The 20,400-nt window shown below is 40.2% G+C and overlaps 1 protein-coding gene across 1 annotated transcript in view; it reads left to right on the top strand.

Moving 5' to 3' along the window:
• Positions 1-700: 700 nt before the first annotated feature.
• SLC17A6 (solute carrier family 17 member 6) overlaps positions 701-20,400 on the top strand; it is a 46,973-nt gene continuing 27,273 nt past the window's right edge. Inside the window, exons 1-3 of the mRNA XM_067558176.1 lie at positions 701-2,647; positions 5,525-5,777; positions 7,308-7,426. Of these exons, the coding sequence (XP_067414277.1) occupies positions 2,562-2,647; positions 5,525-5,777; positions 7,308-7,426 (458 nt within the window). The 5' untranslated portion in view covers positions 701-2,561. The remainder of the gene's footprint in view (positions 2,648-5,524; positions 5,778-7,307; positions 7,427-20,400) is intronic.

Genomic DNA, 20,400 nt, shown 5'->3' with positions numbered 1-20,400 from the left:
TAATAAATAGGTTATCTTAAATATCTGCAGTGGTAAACTGCTGCAATGAAGCAACACGGTCCAATGAACAGATGCAGTTAATAAAAATTATGGATGGCGATGTAGACTGCAATAAATCCTACAATTTCCTTCACCAAACCAATGGAGAAATATAAATAAGACTCCTTAATGAAACTGCACTGAAGGCCACATCCAATACTTAGCCTGCTTTAGCAAAACTGCATTACAGCATGAATAAGTATCCTTGTTTTAGGACAGGGGTTCTCAACTGGGGGGTCGTGACCCCTCAGGGGATTCTGCGGTGCTTATAGGGTGGTAGTGATCTGTCAGCCCCCCGCACCTGCCGGTAATGGTGGCATGGCATGGGGGGGGGGGGGGTCATCACTTTTGTGGAGGGTTGTCACAGCCTGAAATATTTTCAAAGGGGGTCCCAGCAAAAAAAAAAAAAAAAGCTTGAGAACCCCTGTTTTAGGAGCATATAGTTTAAATGTACTTGCTATTGTGGTACTTTATAAGTGCTTTCGCATGCTTGAAATACCACTATAAACATTACAGTATCTGCAGTGTTATAAGAATTGGCCTTGTGGAAATGAAAGTGCTTTGCTGATATAAAACATCATTGTCCTTCCACCAGGGGGCAACATTAGTAAAAATATTTAAATAATCCAGAACAATTGTTTTTAGAATATTGTGGCAGAATTATACATTTTATTAGGAAATTATTCTTTTCACCTTGATTTTTAAAATATTTTATTTATATGAACTTTTGTTACAAAGAATGTAAGCAAGTGCAAGGCCTTACATTTTCAAATAAATTGTTTTGGGGCATAGAATTAGGAATTTCCTTTTTTTTTTTTTCTAATTAACAAACATTGTAATAGAAACTCTGAAATGGATTTCATATTGAAAAGAGGTCTAAGATCAATGCAGTCATCATGATTTAGAAATACACATTACATTTAACATGTACAATCAATTGCTAGGTGATTAAAGCTTATAGATGACTACTGAATTCTATTTGCAGTGGGCCTCAGGAAGATCTCTGTATAAGTTTGAAAGCTTGTCTCTTTCACCAAAAGAAGCTGGTTCAGTAAAAGATAGTATCTCACCCACCTTGTCTTACTACCAGATTCTGGAAAGACAAGATGTCCAAACTCTCAAAACATACCTTGATCATTCAAGTGGTGCATATATATATATAAGTTATATTAGTGGATTATTACAAAAGTATAATTAAAGTACAGAACACAAAAGGTATAAAAATTACACATGGATAGGAGTAAGAAGCCATATACACGTCTAATATATAGATCTAAATGACAATATATTAGAGAGCTAGAAATAAAATATAACCTTAGACAGACAGACAGATTCTATTTATCTATGGAGATATAGCTGTCAGATTACATCTGGTACCAATCTTCAGATGTATTGTGCCATTGGTGCCCTGTTTCCCCAGAAGCTCTGAATGACTGTCTTTAGCGAGACGATCACGCCCTTTATTTACATTCACAGCACAACTGAATTAAGCCCAGTAGCCTCTGCATGCAGCAAACTCCCTCGCAATGCTCTGTAGTCCTTGCCCTGCAAACAGGGTCAGGCTATGCGTCAGAAGAGGGGGGTCGACGCGAGACTCCAAAAGTAAATTGTCAGCGTCTCATAAACTCCACTTTCCCTGATAACTGACTGCATCATCCGCTGGAAAACCTGGAAGGGGGCGAGGACACGGCTCCTCTTCGGTTTCCATAGCATCCAGTCTTCAAGCCCCCCCTCAATGAATCCTCCCAGTCCCCCTAGAAAGTTGGCAGGCAGGGGGAGCGCCCGGTTGCGCTCTCCGTGGTGCTGAGAACAGCCGGGAGCCACCCGAGAGCCAATGGCGCTGTCTCTGGTGCTGAAATCACTCTGGCACACGCCGGGGTGCTAAAGGGCGCCGGGCAGATTAGGATCACCAGCCCCAGAGCGCGAACTCCCAGCCTAGACTCTAGATCGCTGCACTGACTTGCGCGCGGTAACGAAGTGCTAGCGCTGCCATTGTCCGAGGGCTTGGAACGCAGCAGCAGGTTCCTTTAGGCTGGCGCGTGCCGGGCAGTGGGAACTTTTGCCTCCTTCTTTGGCTTGATACAGGAGAGCAACCCTCCATCGCTCAGCCCCTGCAAGGTAGGGAAACAGCCAGCAGAAAACCAGGATTTGTTTTAAACCCGGGACCATCTTCTCCTAGCAAGTAGGGTCACCCCCCCTCCCAGATCAGCCATGGCACTGCCTCCACCTTCTGCCAATGAGCCCTGCACTTTCGGAAAGACTTTCTATTCGTGTCTCCCAACTCTGTGCTGGTAGGAAATCCGTGGGTTGCATGTAGCTCGCTCTCTCTCCCCCTCTGGTTCTCACACTCTGTCTATCTCTCTCACACACGCACCTCGTCTCACGCTCCCTTTATCTGGAGACGCACCAATACCCATTGAATGGGGGGAAAAGTTCGAGATTAAACCAATATGAGCGAGCATCGCTGTTCATAGCAGCGCCCGTTGAACGCCGAGTGGAGCCCAGTCCAAACCTCTGCAGGAATGGAGTCAGTAAAACAAAGGATTTTGACCCCTGGCAAGGAGGGACTGAAGAATTTTGCTGGGAAATCGCTCGGTCAACTCTACAGGTAAGAACGAGTTCTTCCAGAGGGCTGGATTTCTGATTGGAAATAATGGGAGGCTTTCCTTAACCTAACATTACTGGATCAGTTCGCAGATACGTTATTTGTGTACGTTTGGTTGCGGCTAGACTAATAGCTATTTAAAGATTTGCTTGATATGATCCGGATCCTACAAACTAATGCTATAGGATTACACTGAGGCACCTGCATAACTCGTATAGCTGGCTTGTGGAGGGTGGTTTTTTTAATATGTTCTAAGAGCTTTCCCCCATCTTCCGAGAAATTTGATCCCATTTTAAAACTGGAATCGACAGAGAGCAGCCTCTCTGTATTTTTATTTCATTGCAATTCAGCAGGACTCTCGTAGGATCCTTTTCACTTTCCTCAGAGCATTAAACATATAAAAATCGTTTCTGATTTCGATTAACCGATTCCCTTGTGTAACCGCCAGTCAGAGGAAGAAAAACACAGAAATGCATAAATAATTGATAACCGAACGATTTCTCTCTCTCTGAAGCTAGGACAAATATATTGCGAGAGATGCCTTCAATTATTTATCCGTCTGCATAGAAAGGGATCCATTTCTTTGATAGAAAATGCAGAACCACAATGGATGAAATCATAAAATTCATCCAGTACGTGTTTGTGTGTATTTCCATCGTCTTCGGGTGTGAATATAGATACACGCACCCACACACCTGGAGTGGAGTGACACCAAATGTGAACACACCACTCCTCGAGAAAAATCACATCATAAATGCCCTTCTGAAATCTGACGACTTTGGGAACTTCTAAAATATGATTTTACGAGAAAAAAAACTCTAAAATGAGAATCGATTCAATATATTGTAGGACATTTTCGCTTTAAAACAAAGTATCCCATTCTTTCCAATGTTATTAGATGTTCAGAATAAAGAAAAATGCGGATTTGTCTTAATACCTACAGTGGATATTATTTTTCTCCACCTCTGCGGCGGTATTGTACACAGGCATAATATTATTCCAATAATAACGTTACAGGATTTACAATTTCCCATGCATTTTTGAGAGGCAGGGAAATACGAGCTTAATTATCAAGGTAAAAATATGGTTTCTGTTTTTATAGAAACTAGTACAGTTAGAGTCTAGGAATATATGGTCATTTTACCACCAGCCTGCATAAATTCAATCGTTTTAAACTGACTGAAAAAATATAAAATATGTGAAAATTGGCATAAATTAGAAGGGTCTCTCGACTATCATGGGAAATGTATTTCTCTTCTCTGCGAATATAACTACGAGGATCGAGTTCGGCACTGAATATTCTTCGATTGAGATGAAAATAAACCTGCATCTCACAATACCTTGTCGGTCATTTATCAAAATAAGTTTTTTAAAGAATTTTCTAAAGAAGATACTCTTTGACCTTCCGAGGGTTTAATAGATGTTCCAGCAGGACTTGCCACTCTACAGAGAATCAAATCGTATTTTTCTAACTGTACATTTACAGTGGGGACATTCAGTTTATTATGTCCCAAGCTCTTAGTTTCATTTCAGAGGGAATCAAGTCAATTCTGGGCGAAAGCTGGTGCTCAGATTTTATCATTGGAATGAACCAGTTTTAAATAGGAAATACATTGTTCTACTTTAATTACATTTTAAGAGGAAGGGGATCTTGCAACCCTTCCTCAGGTGAGTAAGCCTTACACTAGTGAATAATAAGAGTAAATTCAACTGAGGACGTGTTGAAGGGCATGGCTTCTACTGTCCTTAGACATAATCTGGATAATGTTTTGGGTCTAATCCTGCCAATCGTTACTCACCCATCACTCAGGGGAGTTGACCTGGGCTGGATTACTCACCTGCGGAGAATTGTTCACGTGAGCAAGGATTGGCAGGCTTGGAGTCAAGGCAGCATTCTATCGAAATGCAGTTCTCAAATCCCCTGATCTGCAGGGGATGGATGCACTTCTAAGTATTTAGTCTGTCTCTTTTGCGTCTGCAGCCAGAAACAAGCCACTCAATGCGGGAAATGTTTTAGCGCTAAACCCAGCATATTTTCCCTCAAAAAGTCATATTAAGATTTGTTTTGTCCTATGCAAAATAAATTGCATGTAAATGTTTTAAAGCCTGCCTTGTGGGTGCAAATGCCTGCATGGATTCGTTATATCATATCAACATGTGTAAATATGAATGTATGAATTTGCCTTTGTACATTTACATTTAAAACCCCGGGGAGCTTCGATTTAATATTTCATTGAATGGGTGCACACAGAGAGCGAGGCATAAAGCAGACACAGACAAAATCTAGTTAATGATCACAGTGCAGATGAGTGAATGTAATCGTTACGAACGCAAGTTATTAATATTGCAAGGGTATTGAGTCATCTGCAGATGGGTACTTCTCAAACACTGGCATGTTTCGTTCAAATGTCTGACAGCCATTTTGCAGATCTGGAATAAATGGAAATAATCCTGCAGTTTGGTAGCATTTCTTAGGCCCCCGCATCCACAATCAGGATGCACTTTAGGACTAATTCCCCTGATGATGATAATGCAATCACAAGAAAGTTAAACCTCCAAGATCATTTTTCAGTTCCCAACAATCCCCTTTGAACTAGACAACATGGCGCCTCTGCAGTGGTTGCAGCTCTTCTTAATGCAGCCAACATATTTAAACCGAGATTTTGAACGAGAGATGAACAGTTCTCATCTGCTGCTCCTCCCTGTTTTGGGGGAGCTGAATAATTATGAGTCCCACAGGTCGTTGCTAAAGAACAACTGAAGGTGATTTTAAAAAAGAAAATCCCTTCTTCTATCCATAGTGACTTTGCCATTCAGGTGACCTTTTCGGGCGAGTTGGCTTCACGTCTCTTGTTTGTCTTTTCCCCTTGTGTTGGGCAGAGTCCTAGAGAAGAAACAGAAGCCTGGGGACAACATCGAACTCACAGAAGATGGGAAACCCCTGGAAGCGCCCGAGAAGAAAGCCCCAATGTGCGACTGTACCTGCTTTGGGCTCCCCCGGAGGTACATCATTGCCATCATGAGTGGACTGGGATTCTGCATCTCTTTTGGAATCCGTTGTAATTTGGGAGTAGCCATCGTGGATATGGTCAATAACAGCACCATCCACCGAGGAGGAAAAATTATTAAAGAGGTGGGAATCACTCCCCTTTAATCCCTCAACACAAACAATATCCCGAGGACAGAACAACTAACAATAAAGAATAAATAGAATAAATAACACAGACCCCTTTAGATTTTTATGATATTTCCAATCCTTCTAATAAATAATAATAATAATTAAAAATATATAGTTTCCTCCTGCTATAATCTCCTAGTTTCTGGGTAGAAGCAGCCTACGCCGAACTGACTCAGGCCAAGGTCATATTTTATTTAGAACAGAAACAACAACTAATGTGGGATAAAAAAATGATTGGGGGGAGGGGGGAATAAAAGATCTATCGATTATGCCTATTTTGTTTTCTTTCTTTCCCAGACCAAGAGGTCATTCCGTGGCACAAACTTGTGTGCAGATATTTTGCTTTTATACCCAGCTTTGGGGGACCTCAATCATTTCGTAAACTAAATGCACGTAGTAGAGATTAGCATGAATAAACGACTCCGAAGTGGCTGCACAGTTCTGTAAAGGAAATGGGAGGGGTTTGTGGTGGAAAGTTTGGAAATATCAGGGTGAATGAATTCTGGTTAACAACACTTTTAAAGCAATCTATGGCCCAGTGAGCAAACGTATCTTTCACTTATAAGGTGCCTAACCCTACGTATATAATAGATGTACAGAAAAACAAGAGTATATGAAATATAAATGCATACATGTATATATAATATATACAATATATTTGTGTATGCACACATACACATGTGTACACACAGAGAGGTAGACAGACAGATACGGCAGTTTTCGATTCCCATTGAGCCCATATATATATACACACACACACACATACACACACACGCACACACACCCGAGCCAGCTTCGTACGTCGCAGGTAAACTCACAAACATGGGAATGAGGAAACTGCTGCAGCGAAAAAATCTTTGGATCCTTACAAGTAAGTGACCTGAATCATTATGGGCTCATTGGGAATCGAAAGCTGCCATCTCATATCAGATGGGTTCCATTGCAAATCCCATGTTTGTGAGTTTACCTGCGATGTACGAAGCTGGCTCGGGTGTGTGTATAGAGAGAGAGATACTGCATCTGACTCCCTCCTTCTGTCCGTGTGTGTGTGTCTCAAAGACAGAGAGAGAGAGAGAGTCTCTCCTTCCCCCGTAACCTTCTTCCCAAGACTGGATCAGAAAGAAAAAATGTACTTGCCACCCCTTTCCCTAGGAGATTCAGGGAAATCTTTGGCTCCAAAATTCAAATTAGGGTTAATAGCCATTACGACATATAAATCCTGTCCCTCACAGCCCCTCCATTACCACTGCCCGATCTTTGTAGCTATTCTAGGACATTTGTTCTGGAGACCAATTGGACAGTAAAGAGATTCTTATTTTGGAGGTTGGCACCTGGCCCCATTTCTGGCTAGTAAATGGCATGTTCAACATGACTCGAAATTCCCCAAATACTGCCTAGCGTTAAACTATTCATAATAAATGCTTTAGTCTGCTTACGTCCTTCCTATTTTCTTTCTCCCCTTCTCCTTGCTCTTTGCACTGGAAGAAAGCGAAGTTTAATTGGGATCCTGAAACAGTTGGCATGATCCATGGCTCTTTTTTCTGGGGCTATATAATCACTCAAATCCCTGGGGGATATATATCATCCAGGCTAGCAGCTAACAGGTAATGACCATCTAATATAAATATATATATATATATGTATATAAACTCTACATCGGATTGCTATGTTTAGATCTTGACTGTTTAAACAGCCGGTATAAACGCAGCACATTATGGGAAAGGCCGATGGAGTATGGTGTCTGGTTCATTAGTGATAGTGCTGATGGCTTCCTACAATTGTCATCTGTTGAATTCGGTATAAAGGCAGCTTTCCTCTCTTCTTTAGGCTGTCGGAGACTGGGGGGCAATAGCGGATGGGCGCTTTCCTTCGGTAAAACTCCACTCACTGTAAGAGGAGCCTTTATGGATGGTGTAGACGGGATCAAATATGTTAGACTCTGCTTCGCTGTATCAGCAATGACTTGCAAGCCAAATAACGTAACAATTTGCCTCTGCAAGCCTGCATTTCTAGCTGGCACTGCAGCACATGAAGGCAATAGTTATACAGCAAGGAATTGTTATTTAGCTCAAAGACACATAGACGTGTCTCTTCAACGACATATTTCTGAAAAGCATGGACGCATTGAAATACGTCTGTGCTCCTCGGTAGTCGTGGACATAATAAAATAATTTTAAAGGGCAAGAAACAAACATTTGAAATCAATGAAAATGAATATTGGTATTGTTAGATTTTATATACAATTTTAAATGTTTTCTGAGTTTATATGGATTTCGTTTGTTTCTTGTCCTATAAAATGTGTATTAAAATCAAGTTGCTATATATTTTTTTAATTTAAGTCCCGTATTTCACTAACATTATCACTCAAGATAATTTTTTCAAGGTTGAAAAACAAATCCATTTATGTAGACACGAGCTTTTTTAAAAGAAAAAGGAAAAATAGCAGATATCAGTAGATATTAATTGACTGAATATAGTCCACTCTGAATAAAATGGAAGAAAAACATGTTTCAATGAGCTTGGCACAATGAAAAGGAAGTGCAGATGGTGCAGGGTCTTAAAGATTCGTTTCTATGGTGTCTGGCAATATTTCAAGCACCCAGAGTGTGATTCCACCTGTTAATTAGATCCACTGAGTATTCAAGACACAGGAGGCATTCAGATCCATCCTTAATGCCACAGGGTCATCATTTGGAGAGGCAGAAAGGTCCTAGTGCCACGCTTCTTGAGTTGCAATGGACTAGGTGCAAATGGATATTAAAGGAGAATATATAGTTTTAATTCCTCTCAGGCGTGTGTAACATCAAAGGTAGTACTGGGACGATTAGAGAGACTTATCCTGGTGAGAGAACTTCATTGTATATGCTTTTTATTTTATTTTTTTAAATAAGGACACAAATATACTTGCCAAGCCTGCAGTTTCCTTGAAAGCAGAGAGCTCCATTAAAAGATAAATGAATGACTGGTGAGATCCTTAGCTGGTGTAAACTGGAGTAAACTATTGATGCTGATTTACACCAGCTGAAGTTTTGGTCCTTGATTTTGTAAATAAAACAAAAGCACAGTGTTAATATATATATAGTAACCCAATATGTTTTCATCTTTCAGTTAAAATGTCCTCATCCCCATCTTTCTGTTAATTGATCAGAAATATAAAAGGCAATTTAAAAAAAATCACAATAAATCATCTCCTAAAAGTCCTCTGTCCATTCAAATGAACCACCTTTGTCTTCCTTTCTGTGCCAAATCCTGTAATCTTTTCTCAGTCCATTACTCCTTGACTGCAATGGGAGTTTTACCTCAGTAAAGACTGCAGGATCTGACCCAGAGAGCCAAATTCTATTCTCATTTACCCTAGTGTAATTCCATTTAAGTAATTTGAATCAATACAGATTTATAAAGGGTAGAACTGCAATCAGAATTGGATCCAGTAGCTGGAAAAGCCCTGAAAGTCACCAGGAAAAATTCTGTAGTGGAATATGCAATCTGGAATATGTGAACCAAATTATGGAATATGTAACCAAAAACCAAATGCCACTTCAATGAAGGTAGTCTGGATTTACACCAGCACAGCAGAGAGCAGAATCAAGTCACTAGTTGTAATAGCCAGGGAAGTCTCTGGGACAAATTCACCAGTGATGGAAATGGTGTAAATTACACATCCAACTGATGTACTAGTGCCTTATAAACATGTTCAAGTAGTCTTAAATGGCAGACTAGTGGAACTTGCACAGATTTTTACATTCAATTTGTGGGAAACATTAATAAAAATGTCAAGGGACAGAAGTGAGTTGCAGCAGCAGAAAGTTTACACATAAAGCAAGTTCTCGAACTTTAGGGCTAGATTCTGCCACTCATGTACTCATTTGAAACTAATGGGTTACTTGAGGAGTAAAGTGCTCCACAGTAAGGTATGAGAATCTAGTTCTTTTATATGCACACCGTTCCCAATGATCCTAAGGCCTAAATGAAGTCAAAGTGAGATGTGGCTACTTAGGCCAGGACTGAATTTGATCCCCACAGAATAGTAATTCAGAGTCAGTTACACTTGTTCTGCACACCTGCAGACTTCCAAATCAGTGTAAGTTACCTACATCCTACTTCTGACCCTATTATACCTGATGTGTAACTTATCTCCATCATTTTCTATCAGTGATGAATTTGACCAATGGAGTCCCATGGGAATTTTCCAAGAGTATGAACTACAAGATTGGACCCTGCATTCTCATAGTTTATACCACAGCCTCATATAATGCACACACACGCACAAATTCCCTAGGCCAGATGTTCATCAGTTGTAGGTTAACAGAGCTCTGTTAACTTCAAGGTGATCTCCAGCTCCTCTAGTAACTTCAAAGTCTATCTGGTATAAAATCAGTAGCGCCACATGCCAGCTGAAGTACACCAACTGGAACCAGTGGAATATCCACTTAGAGGTGAACCATCGCATCTAAGTAGATGATAAAGTATTTTCATTATAAACCTCGTTATGTGTCTTGGACACTGGTTTTTGTGTGGAGCAGCTGAGAAATTGCTACTGGCTTTGAGGCTAGGTAACTAATTTCAGGTGTGCGCTTCATACTTTGCAATACAATAGAATTTGCCATCTTCCACAGAGGGTATCACAGACTCAGCCATGAGCTAAAGAAGAAAAGATGGTTTTAAAGAAAGGAAATGATTCCCTGTCAGAGAGAGAGAGGGAGACAGTGATCAAGTTGATGGGAAAGGCACGAAAGTAAGAGTGACTCCTAGCCTCCAGGATGTCCAGGGAAAGGAAAGGTGGATTCACTGGACACTTAATTTGTTATTGACAAGGTGCTGCTGAGTATGCGGGTTTGACAGTAAAACTCAGTTCAGCAGCCCATTTGTAGCTCTAATTACAAGGATTTGTGCATAATTCTAGAATGTCATTAATTTATAAAATATGGAAGAAATCAACCTCCAGTTAAAATACGTTCATGGATTTCTTCCACAGTCCATTAATTCTCAATTTAAATAGAAGAATATTTTTATTTTTCTGAACCTCATCACATTAGCCAGGCCTTTAACGCTGTCCCCCAAACCATCATCTTGATCTCGCCCAGTTTTAAAGTGTTCACTACTTCTTGCCAAACAAGAATCATCAATGCTGAGCCAAGTCCTTGGTGCTATTTATTTTTCATCTGGTCAATTAATGGAGAACCCTTTCCCTGGGTTCATGGATTTCTTTGCTAATTACAGTAATCAAGACAGTTGTTATGCATTGGCTCACTTTTTTTTTTTTGTAGCCTCAATCTCACATCTATTACCATGCATATAATTCCCAGTGACTTCTGCAGGTTCACATTTAGTGTCCCATGACAAGGAGGACTGAATAGAGATTTCTAGGGTCTGTTTATCTGTTTATTTTTGCATGATAGTTTGGGTCATGATTAATTTCACATTGCAACAGTGAGAATTTTTCCTTCAAGAAGTGTCTGTTTTTAAATAGGAAATCCTTCTGTCAGTATAATTAGAATGATGTTTTTATGCAAAAATAAATACATTACAAGACTGGCAAAGAAAATAATGGGTCTTTGACAATTTAGAAATATATTTTTGAATTGTCCTCAACTGGCTCCAATAATATTTTTAGTTTTGAAGTCAATGGGACTATTTGCATGGTAGTAGGAGGTGGACATTGTATATTTCATTCTGATTTGCTTTGTTGAAGGGCATTCTAAAGTGTTTCTAAGGCAGGGGTTCTCCAACTTTTTTTGCTGGGACCCCCTTTGAAAATATTTCAGGCTGTGATGATGCCCCCACTCCAAAAAAGTGACAACCCCCTATGCCAGGTCACCTCTCCCCCATGTCATGCTACCCTTACTTCTGCACTGCTGCTGGGAGTATACAGCCTTCAGAGCCCCTGGTCAGCAGCTGCTGTTCTCTGGCCACTCAGATCCAAAGGGCTCTTGGCTGTCAGCCATGCGCAGGGCTGACAGATGCAGCCCTGGCCTGCGTGGGGGCTGACTGCTTGCAACCCACCCATAATAACCTCGGGACCCCAACTCCTAGTTTAAGAACCCCTGTTCTAAGTGCTAGTCATCTCCTGAGCACCCTCCACTGCCTCTGATGTCAACAAGTGCTGGGGATTGTATAATTCAGGCCTGATCCTCTAGTGTGCTGAACACCATCAACTCCCATTGACGTCAATGCATTTAGTGACTCACAGGATGTAATCATCACTTCACAAAATCAGGAGCAGGCCCTAAGTGCCAAAGCTAGTTTTTAATAAAGAGTTTCAAACTTACATCTCCCTGTGTAGTAGCTAAAAATGGAACAGAGATCCCTTCGGCTACAATGCTAGAGACATCTCTCCTCCCAGAAGAGGTTCTTGCATTGGAAGATGTTGATGTGACATCACCATGCACCCAATCAGAGCAGAGAACAGGAACTTAGGGTTGCACAATACAGCGTCCCGAGGCTGGGATTTATTACAGCTTCACACTCCCTCAACGTGAAGTTCTCCATGAAAAATGAAGATAATCTTTCCATCCATTAAACATTAAGATACTAATTGCATGGAGTACAGGAGGCCATTCTGGGATTTTAGTGGCAGTGCCCTGCCACATAGGAATCTGAGTTCAGGACTAACCTTGGTTTTTTTCTCCCCAGACCCTCAAGCTCTGGGAATGTTGTAGAACTAGTGAGCTCACTTCTGGAGGGGACATCTTGCCTCATATTGAACAACACTACTTTTCTCCATTGGCTAATTTACACTGGGAATGGAATTCATGGGGTTTGCAGAGAGATATATGCAGATCTTTAGCGGGAGGAAATGTTGTCACGATGCAGGGCCCTTGAGGTTGCAGTGGCTAAGGAGGAAAGATGGAATCCAACAACCACACTAGAAAAATGCATATGCCCAAGTATACTATAGATCAGTTACAGTACCATGCCCACTGATGTTAAAGACAACTTCCATGCAAAACTAGCAGGTTCAGACTCATACCACTTGCCCAAAGATATAGAAATGGAACGTATTCGTTATTATTGGTTTTACTGGATTCACTCTGGATTTCCAGAGGATAACTTACAGCAAAATGCATTCCAAGGGATGAGGGAATGAAATAAGCACATAATTATATTTGTATTTTTTAAAACAAAATCATTTGAATATTACAAGTAAAACCAGGAAAATGCCACTGCAGAACTTTGGTATCAGTTTTCTGAATTGCTGAATTAACCAAGTCATAATTCACAATGCAAGTTACTGCCAGTTGAAAGCACAGAAAATCTCATTTGGCTTCTTCTAAAGATTTGAATGCCAGTATTAGAGTGGCTCCCACAAGAGTGGCTAACATTAGGGACTGACAGCATTTCACAGTGTCCATGAAATGCTGACTGTTCTCCAACCCTAGCCACTCAGAATTTATAAGTAGGTCATAAAAATAACTTTGGTTGAAGCTGATCATGGTTAATCTCAGACCCATAGATATTTTTAAAGCAAATGTACTTTACACTGATTAGAACTTTGTTAAATAATAAATATGATTTGTGGTTTGGGAGTTACTGAACTCTCATAATTAAAAAATGTCATATAAAATTGAAAATTGATGAACAAGATGTTTCGGTATTTTATAACCATGTTGACGGTGGGATATACTGGTACAAAATGCAGAAATTGTCTTTCAATAATTTATTTCACTGTCCATTTGTAGCACAGCAATGATACCATACTGATTATTTTTAAGTATCACCTTTACACCATAGTCAGAAGAAGCTGATGCAGTTTGTTTCACTAATCCTATATCATAGGACGTTAGGGCCAAGTCCTGCAAATCTTAACACATATAAATGGTTGTGCTTAAGTCAAACAGCTCAATCGTCCCTTGAGTCTGAACTCTCTTCATACAATAGGAGGATATTGGGGATCTAGTTACAATCACTTATTCTGTGCCAGTCCAGATCCAGCATTCATTAGAATAGCTTAAGAACTGCATTACCTTATGCTACAAGTTCAGATTTCCTATGGGAATCAATGAAAGACCGTGATAGTGTACTGTCCAACATGGGAACCAATGAACCAATGAAAGACTGTGATAGTGTACTGGAGCTCTATCAAAATTCCTTCCCATGTATTCTCTCCACTATTGTAGTGTAGGGTGGGGAGTAGTTGGCACATGAGCCAACTCTACTGGGAGTTCCCACTCCCATCATGGAATTCTCCACTAATGAGTGGCAACCAGAATCTGGCCCCTTTGCATCACCTGAGTAGTGCAAAGTAAAGTAGCTGGAATGTAATGCAGAATCTGGACCAAAGTGATACATGTCATGACTACAGGTTTACAAAACAAGGCTCTTACCTTGCAGAGGATCTTACCTCTTACCATTGTCTAATGGGGTGAAAACAGGAGAGGAGGACAAGAACTCCTGAGTTCTTATCTTGATGCTAACACTACTGATGGTGTGAAAAAAAACCTCACTTAGGACTCAATGGCGCCATTTAGGCAGGCCCTGCATTGTGCCTGGTGTGGGAATGTACAGTCTAACGGGAAGCCGAAGAAAGAATTCTGAGCCAGGGAGACTGATCTCCTCCCAGAGCTCACTGGCACACAAGGGGAGTGAATTTATGTTAACTATTTCCCTGTTGAGCTGGCTCCACTCCAAGGCATAGTGCTGGTGGAGGGGTGGCACATGAGCATGACTCCTTCTAGCTACTCCCATTCCCCTTTTGGTCTTTGTGCAAATCCGGAGTCATGGAAGGGGTACTCCTATAACTTGGACAGTCCCATACTAGTAGAGGAGAGATTCCTTGTGTCTTCCATACCCAAGCCAGTATCTGTAACTGAACCAATGTTGATTATCACATTGGGGGTGCTGTGAGGGTTAGCTATTGTTTGTGCATCCTTCAAAGATGTAAATCACTACTACATAAGTGCAGAGTGTTGAAAATAACCTCTATGATCTGTAGTTTGCCTTTAAACTAGAAAAGTAATGAAATTCTGAATTTAGGCTTCTCATTCCACTCACACACACCACTGTGAATGCTACAGAGGTCTGAGAATAATGTGTGATTTCATGTACCTGTTGTGCTGTAGCACCTAAGTGAAAATGTGTGGAACTGTAATATCCTGTCTTCTGTATCACTTGCATGTTGTTTTGCTGCATTTACGAAGCAGAATCACAATAATCTATGATACTGGAAGTAGGATTTTTAATAGGAAACAATGGGACCATAGTCTTATAAGATAGACTAAAAACCTTGGGTGAAATTCTGGCCCCATCAAAGTTAATACCAAAATTCCCTTTGACTTCATCACTGATTGATTTCATCACTGATAGCTAGGTAGATGGTGTAAATCAGGGTAGGCCTATTGAAGTCAATGGAGCCATGCCAATTTACACTAACCGAGGATCTGGTCCCACGTGTGCCATTTCATGCTTAATATAGGAAAACAGTATTTGTGTTTGTACATGAAAATTCAGATTTGAGCATCCAAGAGGCCAACCAGATGCACCACTGGTCATGAGCACAAAAATATCCATTCATCATGAGCAATTATCACAGTCATTGCTTGTGAAAATTCGGTTTTTGAAAATCAAACTATAAAAGAGTCACAGGCTTCTGTTGATAGAACAAAAGATTGTAAGCATTTTAAATTATGGGTGTTCAAATGTTAGAATTTTCCTCTATGAAAAATCATATAAAATATAACAGAGAAAATAACAGTTTAAAAACAACATATGAAATTCTATAGTAATGACATAAGGCTTTCATTCTCTGTTAAATCCAATGGGTCAGATTCTTAGCTGGTGTAAATGGGTATAGCTCAATTAAAGTAGCTGGCCTAATATGGTTTTAGTCATTTCACAGAACTCTACTGAATTTCTATAGAACCCTTTTTTAGTTTAATTTCTATTAAATTCTATAGTATTTTTTTATGGATGACTTAAATAGAAATATATAAAGCAACCTGTGACTTCAAGTTCTTCCTTTCATTTCAGTTTTTAAAATCCAATTCACCCAAGCAGTAAGGATTGAATTCTGATCACCTTACTCATAGCAAGCAATCCTTTTGATTCCACTGGGATTACTTGCATGAATAAATTGAGCTGTATTCCAGACAGATATATCAATGCATTTCTTCCCAAGAGGTCTGAAATATTTTAATCTGAGCTGTGGCATTAGAGTGAAAGTGAAATTATTATTGTTTTCACCTCTCCCGAACTAATTAGTAAATACATAAAATAATAATAATAATTTAAAGCCAAATCTTTCTAAACTAAGGTATTTTGAATTCAAAGTGTGATTTCAGCCTAATGTCTTTCTATTCCCTCTTTTGCAGGATAAATTATTCCACACATTTTTTATATAGAATTAACGAAGTATTCTTATATTTAACATAGATTATTTAATAATTAGCAAACAACAGATTAGTCATGCTGTAACTGGGATATATAAGAATGTTTGATTTCAGGTTTGGTAATGCAAATTCTAATTTTTGCCCTTCTAAAATAATTGCATTATAAAATAACACCTGAGGTTATTCCTGCCAACCCCATCTTTCATGTTCACTTCAAAACCATGCAGCTTGCACTGGGCTATGATCTCAGGCACAGGTGCATGCCTTTTCTGTTTCCAGACAGAACAGCCAAGCACCAAATCACCAAGAAGTCTCTGTCACTCCACTGTGTTGCAGAGCCTTTTAAGTATCACTCATGAGGGTGGCTGGTGGTGCTGCTTCTTCTGCCATATGGCTCTAGGTCTTTCCATTTTTCTGTCATGAATGATGAAGCTATTCTCACAATTTAATGATTCACCAAGGGATTTGGGTGGGGTTTTTTGTTTGATAAAGGGGGCCTCAGATGTGTGACAAAATTAATAATGCATCCAAGCCTTTATTAGATTGGATTAGATGGGGAAGGATCAGCTTTTACATATTAATGCTTCACAAAAGGCTTAAAATAGGATTTAGTATGAGAAGCACACAGACACCTCCCCCATCCCATGCAGACACATGAAGGGAAATAGCCAGTTTCATCACATTTTGTAGATGACAAGCAAAACTGCCATTCTGGCACAGCTCATTCAGATACACCATATTAACAGGACCAGCCTTAAGACTAACAGCGCCATGGACAAGCACAAACAAAACATAGACATTGGGGATAAAAGAGTTCACTCTAATTGTGGTGGTAGCTTCTTGTATTTGTTTTGCTTAGCAGAGAGGTTTGTAAGCTTTTCTGGTATTCATGGAACACTCCCAGCTTTGCTGGGCCTATTCTGTTTCATTTGAACAGGGAGGCCATTTCAGCAAAGTAATTAAGCGTGTGCTCAACTCTGAGCATGAGTCATCCTATCCCTGTTTAAGTAATTAAACACGTTTAACTTTGCATCAAATGTTTCCTGAAATACCTTCAGACTGATGCAATGCCATCATTATGTTCTGACAATGTTAAGACACATTAAAGACAACTTGGAGATCAGACCTTATAGATCCATCTTGAAGAATCTCTGGAAATGTGAAGTTTATCTTCTCTCTCAATGCTTCTAGTGAAGAGTAAATAAAGTAAGATTGGAAGAGAAACCTTAAATGGTATAAGTCTTAAACTTACTGAGGAGTTCTGTTGTTCTTCATGGTCAGGACTATATCAATTTAATGATATACCTACTATTCACTTTGAAAAAGGTTGTGTTCTTAATGCAATGAATATAAGCATTTAAAACAGTATCTCCAAATATGTGTCTCGGAATTCTTGGACCAAGTTAATTGACCAAATTCTCAAGATCACACACGTCAATGACAATGCTGAATGTCATTCTCCTGTATTGCCATCTAACCCATGGAAATGTTTGCATTTGGTGGGCAATGCAGAGTGATGGACGGTAATTTGTCTATATATAGAAGTCATGACTCAATCTGAAAATTATACCTAGTTCTAATTAAGGCTGGATTGTGTCCCCATGCTGATGTGGAGATATAATACCCAAGTTGGAATTCCATGGGACACTGTTTCTCTCCTTGGTCCCAAGCACACGTGCTTAACTTTAAGCATGTGAGTATTCCCACTGACTTCAAGTTAAGCACGTGCTTAAATGCTTTGATAGACTATTTCAGAATATGTGACATCGGGGTCTTTGCAAATTCAGCCTGAAAGGCCTTGCAGAGCATACAGCAGAGAAAACAAGGTGGTTGCACTCCAGTGCCAGTGTGAGCAAAAACTTCATGTCAGCACAATAGTGTTAAGCACTCTATTTAGTTCTCAGCACCAATGAGCAGTGTAGATCTCAAATCGCTTGTGCACCCCTGCCATATCCTTAGGAGTAAAGAGTAAAAAAGGCAGCAGGGTGAAGGTGGAAAAAGGGCCTGTTTGAGGAGACCTGGGTCTAGGCATGATCCTATGCAAAATGAGGCACTTAGGTATATGCTTCCACTTTCAGTCTTACTTCCTTTACTAGACAGTCAGCCACACACCAGCATTCTCCTGAATGGAGGATCAGTTTCCCCTGCATGCTCTGATCTGCTCATCACTTTTTTTACCTTGTGCTTATACTCACAGCCCTCTATCAGCTTGTCTTCACTGCGGAGTTAACTCAATTTATAACTTTTGGCTTCTCTCTAATTTGAGTCCTGTCCACACAAAAAACCTCTTAAATCATGTGTAGTGGTACTTCTAACTCAAGTTGGCTGGCCCAAGAGGGGGTCTAGACTGAAACTTGAGTTAGCATATTCCTCAGCTGCTAACACAACTACTCCATGTTGTGCACACAGGCTAATTCCACATGAGTATCACTAGTCCTCTGTTGCCTTCCCACAATTCTCCCTGGGTGCCAGAAAAGAAAGACAAGTTCTCCCACAATTCACTAGTAAAGAATCAATAGAGTAGTTCATCTTACTGAGGTGCTAAGAAGCATGGGGTGGTGCTTCCAGAAGTCCTAGTGCCACACATGAGAGAGTTCAGTGCCAGTGTGGACACAGGAACTTGAGTGTTATTTTGCAGTCTGGATGCTCTTGCTTGTGCTAGGGTAACCTGAGAGGACTAACTTAAGTGTTGAGAATATAAATTGCCTTGGGATGTTGTGAAATATAACTGGGCTCAAAAAGGAATTATATAAGTTCATGGAGGATAGGTCCATCGGTGGCTATAAACAACCCTGTGCTCTGGGCGTCCCTAAGCCTCTCACTGCCAGAAGCTAAGACTGGATGATGGGGGATGGATCATTTGATAAATCGCTATGTTCTGTTTAGACCCTTTGAAGAGTCTGGAACTGGCCACTGTCAGAAGACAGGATACTGGGCTAGATGGACCATTGGGCTCACCCAGTTTGGCCATTCTTATGTTACTCTGCAGTGAAGACATACTCTACACCTTCTCTGTGGAGGATTAAGCCCTTATGAATCTCTACATAAGGTGAAATTCACCCACTAGTTTGGCCATGTGAGCTCTGGATGGCCTAGTGTTAAGGGAGCAATGTGGGCTGAGTGAGGAGTAGTTGTGTCCATGATTACACAGATCCAGTATACCTATGCATAGTTCATATGGGTCACAACTCCGAATTCAAGGCAAGTGTTGGTGTCGAGGGATGGCTGTACCATGCTTGTGGGTTGTCCCAACAAACCCAGTAGTTCTCACACACAAAGCTTTTTCTTTGAGGTTTACATGAGTGTTGTGAATTTCACCCAGAAAGAACTAAGAATGCTGATAAACACCAGAAAGGTATTCACCATATTGCACATTTCTATACTGGTGATAGCTCCAGTCTTTGCTTAAATTGCTCTGGAAATGATGTGAAGAACACAAAAGGATAGGAAGAGGAGGGTGAACAAAACTAAACAGAGTGTATTAGTTTGGTCTGAGATTGTTTGGGAGCGGGTGTGGGGAATGCTCTTCTTGATTAAAATACTTAGTTCAGTAAATATGGGAAGAGTATGAAAGGTAGGGGAGTTTCTCTCTCTTTTAAGAATAAAGGTATACGTATGCAGTAGTGAGAGATCCTGGTGATCCTGCAGAAAACAAACAATTGCATGCCTAGGGTTGTGCATGTAGCTGCAGCCATTGCAGGCCAAATTCTGCCATCAGTTATATGGGTATAAATTGCCATTGTGGGCAGCACAGTAGAAACATCTGCTCAGTGCAGAGTACAAGTTAATAGAGCAAACAAAATATCAGGCCATACTAAGAAAGGAACAGAGAATAATAATGAAGATTTCAGAATGCCACTAAATCACTCAGTGGTATAGCTTTCCCATTGAAAACTGGATTCAGTTCTGGTCACTCCATCTTGAAAAGGGAGTGAACAGAAATATGAAAGGTCCAGAGAAGGGCAATCAATGTGATTAAAAGCAAGGGAAGGCATCCACATTAAGGGAGATTAAAGAGATTATTAGGACTATTTAGTTTAGAGATGAGATGAATAAGAAGTGATATGATAGTTGCATATTAAATAATGAAGAGTACAGAAAAGGTCAGTCAGGCGCTCCTAATTAGCTTTTCTCAAAGAGATATACAGTGAAACCAAAAGGCAACCCTTTATCTCTGGTAGAAGGAAATACATTTTTAAAAAAAACACACTATAATATTAACATGTGGAACTCATAGTCACAAGATATTATTG

This window comes from Emydura macquarii, unplaced genomic scaffold, assembly GCF_026122565.2.
Source record: "Emydura macquarii macquarii isolate MOO-44397 ecotype Brisbane River unplaced genomic scaffold, CSIRO-AGI_Emac_v2 contig_1876, whole genome shotgun sequence".
Lineage (NCBI taxonomy): Eukaryota > Metazoa > Chordata > Testudines > Chelidae > Emydura > Emydura macquarii.
Note: the sequence above shows the minus strand (reverse complement) of the source record. Positions and strands in the feature narration are given on the sequence as shown.